Here is an 18,223-nt window from a genome sequence, read left to right on the forward strand (position 1 = left end):
AATTCCTTTTAAGAATACATTGAAATAAAATTTGCAGACAATGAAACACACAAGACTTAAGCACATACCATTCAAAGAACTTGGCAAATGCCTAAGCCTCTATAACCCAAACCCATGTCAAGATGCAGAACATTAATATCACTCCAGAAGTGTTCCTCATGCCTCTCCAGTCTATTCCTTCCCCCACTCACTCCCCCAAGGGCAAACACTGTTATGATTTTTTCCCACCAAACATTAGTTTTGCCTGTTCTAGAACTTCAAATAAGTGGAATCAAAGAGTAAGTACTGGGACTTCCCTGGTGACACAGTGGTTAAGAATCCACCTGCCAATGAAGGGGACGCGGGTTTGATCCCTGGTCTGGGGAGATCCCACGTGCCACGGAGCAACTAAGCCCGTGCACCACAACTACTGAGTCTGAGCTCTAGAGCCTGTGAGCCATAACTATTGAGCCCACGTGCCACAACTACTGAAGCCCACGCACCTAGAGCCCATGCTCCACAACAAGAGAAGCCACTTCAATGAGAAGTCCGTGCATCGCATCGAAGACTAGTCCCTGCTCACCGCAACTAGAGAAAGCCCACACGCAGCAACGAAGACCCAGTGTAGCGTAGCCAAAAATAAATAAATAAATTAAAATCTTCAGAAAAGTTGAAAAAAAAAAAGAGCAAGTACTACTTTATGTCTGGCTAATTTTGTTCAACATAATATATTTGAGATTCATGCCTGTGGTTGTATGTATCAGTAGTCTGTTCCTTTTTATTCCTGAGTAGTAACCCATCATATGAGTATTCTATGGAGTATTTATCTATTTTTCTGTTGATGGACCCCTGGGCTGTTTCCAATTTGGGGTATTATGAATAAAACTTCTCCAAATAGTCTCATACAAGTAATTTTGTGGATATATAACTTCATTTCTCTTGGATAAATACCTAGGAGTGAAATTGCTAAGGTGGTTAGCTTTATATGAAACTTAGCTTTACAAGAAACTGCTAGACCTTTTCCCAGTGGTCATGGGAACAGTTTTCAATATGTTAACTAAGTATAACCACAAACAACTAAATTTACTGAGTGCTTTCTATGGGCACTGCACAAAGAGCTTTTTAAATACAGCATTTCACTTGATTCTTATACTAAGTCTATGGGGCAGATAGTATTAATTAATTAATTAATTAATTAATGGCTGTGTTGGGTCTTCGTTGCTGCGCATGGGTTTTCTCTAGTTGCAGCGAGCGGGGGCTACTCTTCGTTGCATTGTGCGGGCTTTTCATTATCGTGGCTTCTCCTGTTGCAGAGCACAGGCTGTAGGCGCACAGGCTTCAGTAGTTGTGGCACGCAGGCTCAGTAGTTGTGGCTCACAGACTCCAGAGCACAGGCTCAGTAGTTGTGGTGCACGGGCTTAGTTGCTCTGCGGCATGTGAGATCTTCCCGGGCCAGGGCTCGAACCCGTGTCCCCTGCATTGGCAGGCAGATTCTTAACCACTGTGCCACCAGGGGAGACCTATGGGGCAGATATTATTCTCATTTCACGTGTAAGATAATTGAGGCACAGAGAATTAAATAACTGCCCAAGGTCACACTGCTAACTAAGTGGCCAAGCTTGGATTTGGATCTAAGCAGGTTGGACTCCAGTTCCTATGCCTCATGCTTCCTAATATTTACTAGCAAAAAAAAAAAAAAAAAAAAAAAAAAAGAAGAAGAAAAAGAAGTATAAGAAGAGGCTATTTCTTTTCTCAGGAAATGAAATAATTTCCTAAGAATGAAAATTAGTCATGGTAACCAGAAGGTACCACATTCATCAATAAGCACTATGTAAATGTAAATTCTCACCCAGTATTTAGATGTAGTGCCTATGGTAAACAGGGAGATAGACAAATGTCTCCATTAAAGTCTCTTTATCCTCCTGGGAGACTCTTCAAGTTTATCTTTAAAGACACCCTCTCTCTCCAACCCTGTGCAAATCCATCTAACTTCTCTTTAGAATATGAAAGGTTAAACTTCAGAGTCTCTTCCTTGGGTTGTTTAATAAGATTATGACGCCTCTCCTCTATAATTAAGAAAGGAGTCTGAGGCTTTACTGGAGAAGTGTACATATAAGCTGCCAAGAGGTGGGGAGGTAGAAGAGCATTCCTACCCATGGTTTTACTAAGCCATTAGAGCTCAGTCTCAGATCCAGACTTGCCCTGGACTATCTGTAGGAACCTTGAGGCAAGGAGGAGGACCCAAGGGAACACACCTCTTCCTTGGGCTGAGAACCCACCTCTCATCTGGGACTCTGACATTCTCTCTCATCTTTGAAAAGGTCTCTAAACCAGAGGGAGTTAGAAAAAAAACAAAGGAGCTATAGATTGGAATTGTTGGTTAGGGAAGGCTAGGAGTCTGAGTCTTCTGAAAACACATAATAAGTTTATATATTCATTCTGGCTCCTAGGCCAGGGGCCTTATGAGACAGTTGGTTGAGTATGTGGTGGTTGATGTCTCAAGGCCTTCCCTCCTTATTTGTTTTTATTTATTTATTTTTGGCTGCGTTGGGTCTTTGTTGCTGTGCGTGGGCTTTCTCCAGTTGCGGCGAGTGGGGGCTACTCTTCATTGTGGTGCACTGGCTTCTCATCGCGGTGGCTTCTCTTGTTGCAGCGCATGGGCTCTAGGCACATGGGTTTCAGGAGTTGTGGCACGTGGGCTCAGTAGTTGTGGCTCACAGGCTCTAGAGCGCAGGCTCAGTAGTTGTAGTGCACGGGTTTAGCTGCTCTGCGGCATGCAGGATCTTCCTGGACCAGGGCTTGAACCCATGTCCTCTGCACTGGCAGGCGGATTCTTAACCACTGCGCCACCAGGGAAGTCCCTCCTTATTTGTTTTTTAACCATTAAAAAAAAATTCAAGTATAGTTAATTTACATGTTCAAGTGTACAGCAAAGTGATTCAGTTATACCTTGTTATTTTTTATGGTTCTGGGAAATACCAAATTCTCTCCTCTGGTCACATGTTAGCTACTCCCAACGGATATATTTGTCAGGATCAAGTCCATACACCTTCAGATGGCGAATGAGGACCCTCAACAACCTCTCTCCAGTCTCCCGAACTGCCACTCCTCCCTATGCACTAGATTTGAGGAATTGTTTGCAGGTTCCTGTGGATACCACATTCCACCCATCTGTTTCTCTTCTCTCCTCTCTATTCAGCCTTTTAGGACTGGTTCAAAAGTCACAAATTCGGTAACTACTTGCTTACGTACACACCCCACCTCCCAATCCTCTTTAGACTGATTTTTCCTCCCAGGCAGAAATGTCTTATTCTACTTTTAAAAAAAAAAAAAATTTATTTATTTATTTAAGAAGTCCTTCTTATTCTACTTTTTATTTCTAGCCTAGCATATAACAAAAATTTCATAAAGCTTTTCTAGTAAGAAAGACATATGGACCAAAACTTTTGAGTAACTAAATACTTTATTTGAACCACCCCAAGAGCTGAATTATTTGTTTTCCTTGCTTCACAGAATGCTATTTTCATCTTGTGGTGAAAAAAAACATTTTTGCCTAGGATGCTAAGAAAACAATTTTTACAAATATTGATACAGGCCAGTTGTCCTCTTTGTCTTCTGAGCCCCCAGTGAGTTTCCTACTGACCAAGGTCTCAGTATCCATCAGAAATATTTTTAGGAAATGTGTAGGGGAAGGGACAGATGAGGTGCTTTCAAAACTTAGTATGCCACGAATTTTAATGACAATCAGAATTTTTCTCTGGAAAAGTTTAGAGGAAAAGTAATGTCTCTGAAAACTTCACTTTCCTTCTCTTTAAACTCCAGAACTCCTCTTCCTTTTCTCTCATTTGCCCAGATACAAACTGAACTGTAACTTAGGCCTTACCCAGATGCCTCCAGCTCTGGTCAGACTCCTGCTGATTGGCATCCTGGGGACTCTTAGGGACAAACGTCCTTTTTCTTTAGTGTTTTCTCTACTTAGCAAGTCCAGCCCTTGGCCTCTCCCCTCCCCACCCAGGGAGGAGAACCGGGTGACTCTCCTGCTAACTGGAAGGAATTGGGTGTTGCCGGGCACACAGCCAGGAACTTGAACTCTGCTGAGGAATGGGGTCTGGGCAGCGGCTGACTCCCCAGAGCAGTGCTGGCAGCCAGCTCACAGGGCTTCTGGCTACCTGGGAGGGGGGAATCTTCTCCTCCTGACAAAGGAGCAGTTTGTTCAGTCCTTCCCGCCCCGATTCCTCTCATGCTGCTGTTCACTGCATCCCTGAGCCTTTTGGTAACCCTACCTCTGACCAAAGTTTGCAATTTGTGGTAGACTTCAAAACCTCAGGCTTTACCTCTCCAGAGCTGCACTGCCCTGCAATTTGAAAGCCAACAAAGAGGCTCAAGTTTCCTTAACTCCTTTTCTTTCAGGCTCCTGGAGCTGAACTCTTTGGACCTACATACCAGAAAAGCTCTTTTATCCTATCACCATTTGAAATGTTTCCCCAGCATTTCCGACCTAGAAGCTGACAAAGGAGCTAAACATTCTGTGTTCAGAAACACTCTTCCCAGGACACTCACGCTGGGACACCGCTGATCTTCATTTGGGGAGCCCCTGTTTCCTCAGTTCTAATGGGGACTGATTTTTGCTGTTGTTTACCTTTCTTTGCTCCATCATCATGACATCTTTCTCCTGCTGCTTTTCTCTCCTCTTTTGCTTTTCTTCTTCTTCCGTAATCTGCCTCTCTCTTGGTGGAATTTTCTCTTTGCTTCCCTCTTTATGCTGTTTTATTTTTTCTAGTTAGCTTGCCCCTTCCTCCCCGTCCTGGAAACTTCTTTGTTCCAGGGTCTCACTAGGAGACTTTATGAATCACTAAAGAGTTTCTAGATTGCTAATCCAGGCATAAGGGCAATTTGTTTCTTCTGTTCTAGGTTAGATTCCTGGTCAAGCCTACTTCTTAACTGTGTGTGTAATCTTCATCCCCCTCCTACTGCTGTTTCCACGCTGCTTCATTAACCTGTAACAATTACCCATCGTCCTTCCAGACAAGGAGGCACCTTTGCTCATTTAAAGTCCTCAACTCTTTAGATTTCTCAGACAGATGGCTGCCCCCAAAATGGCAGATAAAATCAGAGGTACAAAAAAGTTATTAGGAAAAACTTTTCCTTGAGAGTCCTCTGTCTGATTGTTCACATTAGCTATTATTTTGTGGAAAGAGAACTAGATTTAAGAGTCAAAAAGGGGACTTAAGCTCTGCATTTCCATTGCAGAGGACATGGGTTGGATCCCTCCCTGGTTGGGGAACTAAGATCCCACATGCCGTGCAGCCAAAAAAAAAAAAAAAAAGTCAAAAAAGTTCCAGTTCCGCTACCTGCTGGCCGTGCAAATCACTTCTCTGGGCTCTCAGCGTCTTCACTGGCGAAATGGGAATGCCTCATGGCAGTGTTGTGTAGATAAAAGCACTTTGCAAACTGTCTTGAGATAGGGTAAATGAGCTAGGATGATGTCCTGATTCCTCTTTAAATCCTTCAAACGTAAAGGGTCATTAAACACTGAGATTTGTTTTGGTCAGTCTATTTTAGGTGGGTCTCAGGGAAAGCTAGCAGCTAGAAAAGGTACGGCAATCCTTGTGGTAACATTTGGTTAAAATTGAGGGTATAAACTGTAGGACTTCTTGAGCACAGAGGGTCCTAAGGAATTCTGATTACTTTGGATTTGGAAACCCAGTTTCCGCTGCTGTGGCCGAAGGGAGGTGCTTTGATAAGTGGAATCACTGCAGGTAGGTTCAGCATTCACTTCTCAGACGAGCCTGAAACCTGTTTTTAAAAAAACGTGTGTGTGTGGGCCAGAACCAAAGCAGCCTGGGACATTTCAGACGGGCACCACCTCCTCTGGCTGTTTTCAAGGCCATCCAGAGGCCAGGGTCCAGATAAACTGAAAAGTTAAGACAGGACTGCACAGGACTTTCTGCAGACGCGCTTGTAGCACAGAGGGTGGGAGGGAGGAAAGGAAGGAGGGAAGGAGGGCGTTGGGAGCTGAGGCCCCACCTTTCATTCCAGCACCGGCAGAGCAGGAATGACTCACAGGCACGGGTGCTCAGGTTCCCATAGGTGAGGGACTGACTCCCCTCTCCGGAAAAACGCCGTGCGCTTTCCTCCTGGAGTGGCCTTGGCGGGGTGCTGGAACGCTCTGTCTGCCCGGTCTGGTCTCTGGGGCCAGGGCTGGGTTTCCCTCATGTATGGCAAGAGCTCTATGCGTGCTGTGCTTTTTCTCCTCGGCATACAGCTCACAGGTAAGAGCTCGCGGGCTTCTCTGAGCCTACCTCCTTCACTGCCTACCCTATAAAGTTAGCTAATTGCTGAAGAAGTTGCAAGAGCTTTGGAGCTCTTTGGAGCCTGAGCCACAGTTGCATTTCATTTTAGTTTTGACTTTAGTGAAACTGAAGTGGTGGGTTGTTTTGGGGGAGTTGCTTTTGGAAAAACAGGTTTAGGTGTGTTCTCAGGTGCCAGTGATTCAGGCACAGAGAGAGTTTTCTAATCTCAGGTTACACACCATTTTTTGTGGCTACTCTCAACCTCCCACTGCTGGCAGAACTTAGCACTTCGATTTCTGTGTGTGGGTCTTGCCTGGGGCTCTCGGCAGCACTGGGAAAGCTGAGATTGTTAAGGAGAGAGACCCACTGGGGCTTTGTAACTGCCCCAACACGCACATTCTAAATGTAAATATCATGCTAAAAAAATGCCACGTGGTATAAAGGTTCCAGTGGCGCAGGCAAGCTAAACTGTCTGGGACTGATTAACTCAGTTTCTGCAGAAGACTAGGAACAGTGTGAAATTCACACAACAAGGACACTTTCTGGAAAACTTACCTGCTAGGGGACCATCAGACACATAACATACAATGCCTAATCTGAATACATGTCTAATTCATGTTCTGATTAGTTCTGATGTTTTGTTTCTGCTTTCAATTTTATTTGCCGATGTTTGTAGTTTGTTTACAGCAGTGTTGAAGTGGGTACCATGAGGCTAGGGTATCATGCTTTGGAGAAAGTGAGAGTGCTGTGTGGTACTTGTAGGTGTTTAAGGAATGGGAGGGTGAAGGTTGCATGTAGGTAGGAGTATGTAGACTCTGGGTGAAGTGAGTTTGAGTGAGAGCTGAGGCATCTCAGTTCTGTTTGATGCCCTACTCAGACCTTTATTTTGGTAGTGTCAGCAGAAATTCTCTTAATACACATCTCCTGTTAACCCTTCCTTTCCCTTTTTTTCTTTGCAGCTCTTTGGCCAATAGCAGCTGTGGAAATTTACACTCCCCGTGTGCTGGAGGCTGTCAATGGGACCGATGTTCGGTTAAAATGCACTTTCTCCAGCTTTGCCCCTGTGGGTGATGCTCTAACAGTGACCTGGAATTTCCGTCCTCGAGATGGGGGCCCTGAGCAGTTTGTAAGTAAGGGTCCCTTGGTTAGGAAAATAAGCCAGTCCATGTCTCCTTGCCCTTCCTGTATTTTTCTTAGCAACAAGCACAGGGTAAAGCTGGGAAACAAATCAACAGACAGAACTGAGAGGCTGGCGAAGGGGAAAGCAAGAGGTTCTTGCAGGAGAGCTGCAGATGGGGCAGTCAGGCTTGCTGGCATTTCTCTTCAGGTCCTGCCATCTCAGCCTCCCTTCCCAGGTACCAAATAAGACCTTTGGCCATTTCTCCTCTCTAGGTTTTCTACTACCATGTGGATCCTTTCAGACCCATGAGTGGGCGTTTCAAGGACCGGGTGGTCTGGGATGGGAACCCTGAGCGGTATGATGTCTCCATCCTCCTCTGGAAGCTACAGTTTGATGACAATGGGACATACACCTGCCAGGTGAAGAACCCACCTGATGTTGATGGGCTGATAGGGGAGATCCAGCTCAGCGTTGTGCAAACTGGTAGGTGATGCAGAGAAAAATCGTTTTGGAAAGCGTGAGAGCTTGTAGAAAAGAGAGGGGCAAACTTTTGTGATGGCTGAAAGAGTAGAGAGAAGGACCAACCCTTTGGATCTGGAAACTGCAGAGGGAGAGTGAAGAGTCCTGGGGTAAAAAAGAGGAAGGCTTTGTTTGGCTGTGGAAAGAAACAGAAAATAAAGGAACCTAAGGAATCTGTTACAAAAATGGCATTGAGATCGTGAAAGGGAGAGGAAGCAACCCTCCGATAAAAGGCTAACACAATAGGTCCATTCATTCACTCATTTATTCACAAGGTACTATTGAGTACCTACTCTACATCAGGCACTGACCAAAGTTCTTGACATGTACTATCTCATTTAATTCTCACAACCACTGTTGGAGGCAGATCCCAGTAAGGGTAGTTATTGTTTATTGAACACTTCCCATGTGCTAGGGGATTTACATATCATATCTAATCTTTACATATTGTATCATTTTATTGTGCTCTTAGTGTGCTCCTCCCCCCCCCCCCCCCATTTTACTAATGAGGAAACCGATGCTCATAGAGGTTAAGTCACTTGTCTAAAGTCATGGAGCTCATAAATAGAGTCACTCAGAACTCAAACCCAAGCATCTCTGTCTCCAAAATTGTGCTCCAAACGAAGGCACTGTATTGCCTGCAGTTCTATAAAGGACAACCTGGAAAGCTGCCAGACAACAAAAAGCAAAGACCATAAAACTTACAAGTTGTAAATTTGTGTTTGAGTCACTGCTACAGTTTACCAGCTGTAAATAACTTTTCTTTTTCTCCTGTAAAGTGAGAATAATATAGCAAAAATTATGGTGAGGATAAAATGAAGTAATGAAAATAAATCCCCCCAAACTCTTGAATTGTACTGAAAATTATAATAATTACCATATATTGAAACTTTATTATGTGCAGGCACAGCGTGGAACAATTTACATGAGCGATTTTATATTTTATAAGAACTCAAGAAGTGAATATTGTTGTCTCTATTTTATACCTTGAAGAAACTGAGGCTCAAAGAAGTTAGTTACCCCAAATCACACAGGACCTGGTACTTTTTTTTTTTAGGACCTGGTACTTTAACCTAGCTGTCTCTGCTGTATGCTCTTAACCAACACACAACATTACTACCCAAAATGTAAAAGCCTATAAAGTGGTATCATTTCCTCCTTTCATTCCTAGTATCATCCTTCAAGGCCCTATCAGTAGAGAGCTGTATGACCTTGGAGAAGTCATTTGAGTACTGAAAGAAGTAATGTAATGTCTTTGGCTCTCAGTTTCTTATCCTGCAAAATGAACAGGTAGATAAGAACACTTGGTTCTTCAACATATTGGGATCGGTACTCTTAGAGAACCTAATGAATGCCATAACCCCTGTTTACCACAAACAATGTACACACAATATGACATGGATTCTGTGGGCTTGTGCCCTGCCCGCCCCCCATCTTCCTTCATAGACTCCAGGCTGGGAACCCCTGGGCTAAATATTCTCTAATGTCTTTTCTGGCTCTGAGGGTTCATTGAAATTTAAGTCAGAAATCAAGGTAAAAATTAAGAGACCCAGGCTTCACAGACTCTAGCCTGGTTTAGGGACCCTTCCCTTTGGGTTCTCTCTTGCATCATATATCCACTAGACTATAGTTACTGATTTACTTGTCTATCTTTCCAGTGGGCATGAGTTCCTTGAAGGTAATGTCTCTTTTGGCTTTGTATTTCCATCAGAGTCCCTGGAGCATAATAGGCCCTTAATAAGCCTGAATAAATGACTGACTGCATGACAGAGGAGAGAAGGATTCGGGGAGAAATAGTTTAGACACTGGATTCGATTAGGTCAGCAATAACTTTACCCCACTAGGTAGATCAACTGGCCAAGTGGTTCTCAAACTTTTAGCGTGCATCAGAATCATCTGGAGGACAAATGAAAACAGATTGCTGGGTGCCCCCTGTAATGCATTAGGTCTGGGGTGGGGCCTGATAGAACTCGCATTTCAAAGTTTTCAAGTAATTCTGTAGCTGCTACTCCTAGAACCAAAGTTTGAGAACCGCTAAAGTAGTCTGTATGCTTTTCCTACTTTTTTTTTTTTTTGGCCACACCACACAGCATATGGGATCTTAGTTCTCCAACCAGGGATTGAAACTGCGTCCCCTGCATTGGAAACACGGAGTCGTAATCACTGGACTGCTAGGGAAATCCCTGTATGGCTTTTCTACTGCTACTAGACTTTACAAAATTAATATCGTAGAAGAAAGGAAGATTTCATTTAAAGATGAAAATACACCCCTTAAATGATTCCATTTAAGGAATAATATCTTGGGACTTCCCTGGTGGTGCAGTGGTTAAGAATCCGCCTGCCAATGCAGGGGACACTGGTTTGAGCCCTGGTCCAGGAAGATCCCACATGCCGTGGAGCAACTAAGCCCGTGCGCCACAACTACTGAGCCTGTGCTCTAGAGCCCGTGAGCCACAACTACTGAGCCCGTGTGCCACAACTACTGAAGCCCACGCACCTAGAGCCCGTGCTCCGCAACAAGAGAAGCCACCGCAATGAGAAGTCTGTGCACGGCAACAAAGAACAGGCCCTGCTTGCCGCAACTAGAGAAAGCCCGCACACAGCAACAAAGACGCAATGCAGCCAAAAATAAATAAATAAAATAAATAAATTTATTTTTTAAAAAAAGGATGAATATCTTTAGATTTCATTATAGTCTTCCTCTTTTCAGAACCCCAACTTGATCTTTTCTCCTTACAGTACGCTTCTCTGAGATCCACTTCCTGGCCCTGGCCATTGGCTCCGCCTGTGCACTGATGGTCATAATAGTAATTGTGGTGGTCCTCTTCCAGCATTTCCGGAAAAAGCGACGGGCTGAAAGAGCTCATAAAGTGGTGGAGATAAAATCGTAAGGCTGGGCAGTTCTGGGAAAGTCTTCTTTTAACACTGTTTTATGGCAACTCTTGGTATTTTATAGTGGGGCTAAATAATTGTTGGACAGATGTTCTTCCTCTCGAGTTAATCTTACATAAAAGAATTCAAACTCACAGGATGGATAAGTTAGGGCGTGAATTAGTAACTTTAGCTTTTTTAAAATTGAAGTGTAGTTGATTTACAATGTTGTGTTAGTTTAAGGTGTACAGTAAAGTGATTTATATATATATGTATTCTTTTTCAGATTCTTTTCCCTTATAGGTTAATACAAAACATTGAATATAGTTCTCTGTGCTATACAGTAGGTCCTTGTTGGTTCTCTATTTTATATATTATAGCGTGTATATGTTAATTCCAATCTCCTAATTTATCCCTCCCCACTCTTTCAAACAAACAAACCGTAAGTTTGTTTTCTATGTCTGTGGGTCTAGTAACTTTAGTTTCTTAATTTTACAGAAGATTTTATTATAAGCTTTCTTTACTATGCAGGATTTGATATTATAAAAATTTACTTATATAAAGCTTTTCTAGGATATTCCTCACTTTAAAAAAAATTAATTAATTAATTTTTGGCTGCGTTGGGTCTTCGTTGCTGCACACGGGCTTTCTCTAGTTGCGGCGAGGGGGGCTACTCTTCGTTGCGGTGCGCGGGCTTCTCACTGCGGTGGCTCCTCTTTGTTGCGGAGCACGGGCTCTAGGCGCACGGGCTTCAGTAGTTGTGTCAGGTGGGCTCAGTAGTTGTGGCTCGCGGGTTCTAGAGCGCAGGCTCAGTAGTTGTGGCACACTGGCTTAGTTGCTCTGCGGCATGTGGGATCTTCCCGGACCAGGGCTTGAACCCTTGTCCCCTGGCGGATTCTTAACCACTGCGCCACCAGGGAAGTCCTGGATATTCCTCACTTTTAATGTAAAGCATACATTTCTAAGAACCACTGGGCTGTCAGCAGGGGCTCTATGAATTAGTGCCTAGCAAAGTCAGCCATGCTGATATAAGGTGCATAATATATTTTTTTATTGAGATAAAATTTACATATAATAGAATTCATTATTTAATGTTCACAAAGTTGTGTAACCATCACCACTAATTCCAGAATATTTTCATCACCTCCACAAAAGAAACTCCATACCCTTTAGCCATCACTCCCTATTTTCCTCCCTCACCTGCCCCTGACAACTACTAATCTGCTTTCTGTCTCTATGGATTTGCCTGTTCTGGACATTTCATATAAAGGGGATCATACAATATGTGACCTTTTATGTCTGGCTTCTTATTTATTTATTTATTTATTTATGGCTGCGCTGGGTCTTCGTTGTTGCGCGCGGGCTTTCTCTAGTTGTGGCGAGCAGGGGCTACTCCTCATTGCGGTGAGCGGGCTTCTCATTGCCATGGCTCCTCCTTGTAGCAGAGCAGGGGCTCTAGGCGCACGGGCTTCAGTAGTTGTGGCTCACGGGCTCTAGAGCACAGGCTCAGTAGTTGTGGCGCACGGGCTCATTTGCTCCGCGGCATGTGGGATCTTCCCGGACCAGGGCTTGAACCCGTGTCCTCTGCATTGGCAGGCGGATTCTTAACCACTTTACCAGCAGGGAAGCCCTGTCTGGCTTCTTTGACTTAGTATAATGCTTTCAAAGTTCATCTATGTTATAGTACTTCATTCTTCCTGTGGCTGCATAACATCCCATTGTATGCATAGACCACATTTTATTTATCCATTCAGTTGATGGACATTTAGGTTTTTCCCACTTTTTGGCTATTTCGATTAATGCTACTATGAACATTCATCTACAAGTTTCATGGGCATATGTTTTCAATTCTCCCGTGTATATAACTAGGAGTGGAATTACTGGGATATGTAGTAACTCTGTGTTACCTTCTTGAGGAATTGCTAGACAGTTTTCCAAAACAGTTGCACCATTTTATATTCCCACCAACAATGTATGAGGGTTCCAGTTTGTCTACAACCTCAACAGCACTTGTATTGTCTGTCCTTTTGATTATAGTCATCTAGTGGGTGTGAAGTGGTATCTCATTGAAGTTTTCATTTGCATTTTCCTAATGATGCTGAGCATCTTTCCATGTGTTTATTGGCTATTTAAATATCTAATTTGGAGATGCACCTATTCAAATATTTTGCCCACTTTAAATTTAGGTTACTTGTCTTTTTATTGTTAAGTTTTAAGAGGTTTTTTTTTTTTTTTTGCGGTATGCGGGCCTCTCACTATTGTGGCCTCTCCCGTTGCGGAGCACAGGCTCTGGACGCGCAGGCTCAGCGGCCATGGCTCACGGGCCCAGCCACTCCGTGGCATGTGGGATCTTCCCGGACCGGGGCACGAACCCGTGTCCCCTGCATCGGCAGGCGGACTCTCAACCACTGCGCCACCAGGGAAGCCCTACGAGTTTTTAAAAATATATTTTGGAGTATACAAAAGCATCTTATTAGATATAGGATTTGCAATTATTTTCTCCCCTTATGTGGGTTGCCTTTACACTATCTTGATTAGTGTCCTTTAAATTTTGAAAAAGTCCAATTTATCTTTTTTTCTTTTGTTGCTTGTTTTGTTGGTGTCATAACTAAGAAACCACTGTCTAATCCAAGGTCAAAAAGATTTATGCCTATGTTTTCTTCTAAGAGTTTTACAGTTTAGTTCTTACATTTAGGTCTTTGATTAATTTTGAATCAATTCTTGTATATGGTGTGAAGTAGTTCAAATTTATTCTTTTGCAGTTGTCATTTTTGAGCTGTCCCAGCACCATTTGTTTCTTTTCCTCAAGAAATATTTACTATAGTAAATAGAATTGATTTTTAAGGAGACTAATGAACCCAACTCTGAGTTGGTTTGGATAGAATACGATCAATAAAGTTGACTTCTAGGTCAGTCTTTTTTTGTTTTTGTTTGTTTTATTTTTTATTTTATGCTCTTCTTTTTTGAATAGGAAGTTGAATTAGAGGTAGAATAGTAATGGTAAACTAAGGTGTCTGCTTTAAACCTGGAGTTCCAAAATAATATTCTCTTCTACAAATATTCTGTAAAGTGTCTAAGTTCAGATACCCAGGGTCATGTGGAGGTATGTGTATTATTAGATAGTGCTAATAGGTTTAGTGCTCTGTAAGCTTGGATCTACTCCCAGGTGCATACAATTCTTCCCCAAATTTGGGGGAATATATCACACCTAAACCTTTGTAGGATTTGCCTCCCTTGCTTCTTGTCTTGTTCCCCTGACATTGGTTTCTGCTTCTATGTTACAGAAAAGAAGAAGAAAAGCTCAACCAAGAAAAAAAGGTTTCTGTTTATTTAGAAGACACAGACTAACACTATTATATGGTAAGTTTCACAAAGGGGTTCATTTCTTTCCTTAGCTTTTTTTGGCTGCATTGGGTCTTCGTTGCTGTGCGCGGGCTTTCTCTAGTTGCGGTGAGCAGGGCCTATTCTTCCTCGCGGTGCGCGGGTTTCTCATTGCAGTGGCTTCTCTTATTGTGGAGCATGGGCTCTAGGGCAAGGGCTTCAGTAGTTGCAGGACGTGGGCCCTAGAGCACATGGGCTTCATACGTTGCAGCACGTGAGCTCAGTAGTTGTGGCTCTCAGGCTGTAGAGCGCAGGCTCAGTAGTTGTGGCTCACAGGCTTAGTTGCTCCGCGGCATGTGGGATCTTCTTGGACCAGGGATCAAACCCGTGTCCCCTGCATTGGCAGTCAGATTCTTAACCACTGTGCCACCAGGGGAGCCCCTCCTTAGCTTTCTTATATGGCTCATTTCTACTGTGGATCTCCCAGATTATATGGTAAGTGTTTCCTGTTTGAAATTAGAGGAGTTGGGCAGAGAGATAAAAGGCTTCTCCTGTGTTATCGATGGCTTCCCCTTTGAGTGTGTTTTGTGCAAAGGATAGGAAGCTAGACCCTACTACCAGTAAAGCTGAGAGAATTCTATGATTATTTGAGGCTTTGGGGTTATATTTACCACCATAAAGAATAATAAATTAACTTTCAACATGTAAATACATTTTTTTAATGAAAGAATTCATATCTGCTTTTATTCTTTTGTTTTATTGTAAACTAATCATGCCATTTAAGAGAGTGACCCAATAGATATGCTTGACATTTTGACAGGAGAACTTTTGTATTATCTGGAATTGATTTCTACTACTCTCATTTAGTTATTGGGACTATGAATCCAATTTTAGTGGTGTGTAGTTTTGTTTTTCCAGTTTTTAGCTTTATTAGGCTTAAAAGGTAGGATGATTTATTTTTCATATGAACACAATTTCTTCTGTTCTCTGAAGTAGGTCCACTATTATTATTTGCAAAAAGAGCCACATTTTTATAGCCTAAAGCTCCAGTGAAAGTTCTCAAGGATTTATAAAATAGAATATGGAGAAAAATTGTTCTATTGTAAACCTAGAAAAAAAAAATGGTGTCAGAGAGATTTTTACCAAGGGCTATATTTAAAATCAAGCAGATTTTCTAATAAGCCAGAGTCATGGAAAATAAAGATGGAGGCTGTTTAAGATTGAAAAAAATTTAAGGATTCCAAAAAAGAGGGGATATATGTATATATATAGCTGATTCACTTTGCTGTACAGCAGAAACTAACACAATATTGTAAAGCAATTATACCCTAATTTAAAAAAAAGAAGTTTAAGGAAGTAACACAATCAAGTGCAGTGTACAATCCCTGACTGGATGGATACTAATTTGAATAAACTAGTTATAAAAAAGATTTGGGGGGACATTGGGCAAGTCTTAATATGAAAAATTTCAATCTGGACAATAGGGAATTATTAACTTTTATTAGTTATAATAAGGGTATTGTGGTTACACAGGAAGATATCCCTATTATAAAAATGCATATTGGAGTATTTAGGGTTAAAATGTCAGTAATTTGTTTTAAAAACTTTAGCCCCCACCAATATATGTATTTATAGCAAATAAGGCAAAAAAAAAAAAACTTTAAAATTAGGTGATAGTGAATTCCATACACTGCCTTCTTTACTTTTCTGTATATTTGATTTTTTTTTGTGGTACATGGGCCTCTCACTGTTGTGGCCTCTCCCGTTGCGGAGCATAGGCTCCGGACACGCAGGCTCAGCAGCCATGGCTCACGGGCCCAGCCGAGGTGCAGGCTCAGCAGCCATGGCTCACAGGCCCAGCCGCTCCGCGGCACGTGGGATCTTCCCAGACCAGGGCACGAACTCATGTCCCCTGCACCGGCAGGCGGACTCTCAACCACTGCGCCACCAGGGAAGCCCCTGTATATTTGATTTTGTTTATAATAAAGGGGTTGGGGTGGTGGTGGGGTGGGGGGAGAGAGAGAGAGAGAGAGGAATGAATGCATGTGAGTGAGCAGCTATGGATCATCCAAGTGTCCATGCAAGGCAGAGACTATGAATTAAGGACACTGACTCAGAGAAATATGTAATAAGGATCAGGAAATTTCTTTTAAAAGTTAAGTTAGAAGAGGACAAATATACTTACGAATATTTTCCTTTACGATGGAGAATAGATCATATATATATGTATTCATAATGCCAGGTACTCCTATTGCACTCTTGCCATATACATTATCCATTTAAACTTTTGTTTTGTATTTCAGGAAGCTGAAGATTTCCAAGAACAAGAACCCTGAGATAAGTTGGTGTTAATGGAAGCTTTTCTTTGGCTTTCCCAGTTGTGACCTGTCTTCCAACCAGCTCTGCAGTATATAACCACCTAGACAAGCAACGTTCCTCTGGTGCCAGCATAGGGCCCTTCTTGAGCAGATACCAGCAGACTCACACACAGCCCTGTTACTAAGGTTTTATTTAATTTCAGAGTACAAGTATTGTATTTTTTTCAAATGCTCATTAGCTTTTATATACTAGGAAGCTACATTTTTGCCCTTAAACACTCCTTGTGGATTATGATTTGTATACATATATATTGGCATCAAATGGGATAAAAGTCAACTTGTGTGTCATAACATTTCCTTTAATATATTAGTTTCCTTAGAGCAGCATTCTTGCTACTAAAGTTAACATGTTTAGTCTTTCCTTCTCACACTCTCAATTAAAAGGTGAGCTGATTCTCCCACCTGTTTTTGATTGATTAACAGAAAATCCTAAATTCAACCTGTTAAAGAACAGTTTGATTTTTATGGCTCTCCTTAAGTATGGGGCACATCTTATTTTATTGAATTTCTTTCAGTACCCTAGATGGCAGGTTTCTGTTTTTGTTTTTGGTCAATTGATCCAAGGTTTACAGTAGTACAAGTCTAAACCACAGAGTAACTAGGGAAGGTTACAGAAATGCTAGTAGATTGACAAAGGCCACCTCAAGATGAATTGCTTGTCACCTTTTTTCTCTGCTGTGACAAGCAATCAACAGCTCAGATCTTTCATGAGCAGTGAATGACTGTTTAGCTTACTATAGCTTTTCCCCCAGTTCAATTATTTATAACAACAGAGCAAAATCTATGCTTATTTGTAGACTGGAATCATTAAGCAGTTAAATGGAGTTTCTGAAGGAGTATATTACAATTAAAAAATTTAGGGCTAGTGAAAAAAATCACCCTAAATGATAATAATTTTGTATGGTGTTATACAAAGCTCTGAGAACTGGAAGACATTAAATTTTTTTCTTTTATTTATTTTTTACTTCAGTTTCTTATTTGGGGGGAGGATTTGGTTTGGGGGCAAAGAAATACCAAAACTAACAGAATGTAACCAACTTTTTTTTTTTTCTCTTATACTAGTAGATAAAACAAACTTTATAAGTGGGTCATGGAAAGAAGAGTACTTTTCAAAAAGTGTCTAGTCTCCCAGTGTCTTTCCAAACTTAAGCTACTGCAGCACTTACTTAAAGAATAGAAAACATCTAAATGTTTAGGAACCTCTCCCCCTACCGCCTGCCCCCCATGTTTACAGCTTGATATTTTCAGTTTTCACCAACTAGGCTGAAGATGTTATTTCTTTTAAAACTGGAATTTCCAAATAGTTTATCTGTATTTAAAGATGATGAACTTTGATATTTTTTCCAATACTAAAAAAAAAAAACCTGGTATAATTTACATGTGAACCTTGATTCTGAAATGCATTCCATACCTGTCTCATTTTGCCTTTTATACTGTCTAAAAAAGTACAGTTTCAGTACCCAGTTTTGAAAGTAAAAATTAGATTTAAAGTTTATATTACCTTTCACATTTTCTATTTTTCTGTATAATTCAACCTTTGAAAATATAGTAATTGGGTATTTCTTCAAACAGATGGCCTGCGTGATGTTCCATAAGTGTAAAGAGGTAGTTAAAAACTCATGGAAGGTGTTTCCAGCAAAACTTGTAGCTTTTGTGTCTCGGCTAAATATTCAAGGGTTAATATAGCGTGGCTGTTCAGTGTCTTTTACTTGAAGAGAACTTTTGTATTGTAACTTATTTTT

General features: G+C 41.7%; 1 protein-coding gene across 1 annotated transcript; it reads left to right on the forward strand.

Annotated features, from left to right (window-relative positions):
* The first annotated feature begins 6,193 nt into the window (after nucleotides 1–6,193).
* Nucleotides 6,194–14,130, forward strand: MPZL2 (myelin protein zero like 2). Its single transcript, XM_065882836.1, has 5 exons — nucleotides 6,194–6,251; nucleotides 7,232–7,398; nucleotides 7,665–7,875; nucleotides 10,651–10,798; nucleotides 14,067–14,130. The coding sequence occupies exons 1-5, from the start codon at nucleotides 6,194–6,196 to the stop codon at nucleotides 14,128–14,130; spliced, it is 648 nt and encodes a 215-aa protein (XP_065738908.1).
* Nucleotides 14,131–18,223: the final 4,093 nt, after the last annotated feature.

This window comes from Phocoena phocoena, chromosome 8 (genome assembly GCF_963924675.1).
Source record: "Phocoena phocoena chromosome 8, mPhoPho1.1, whole genome shotgun sequence".
Lineage (NCBI taxonomy): Eukaryota > Metazoa > Chordata > Mammalia > Artiodactyla > Phocoenidae > Phocoena > Phocoena phocoena.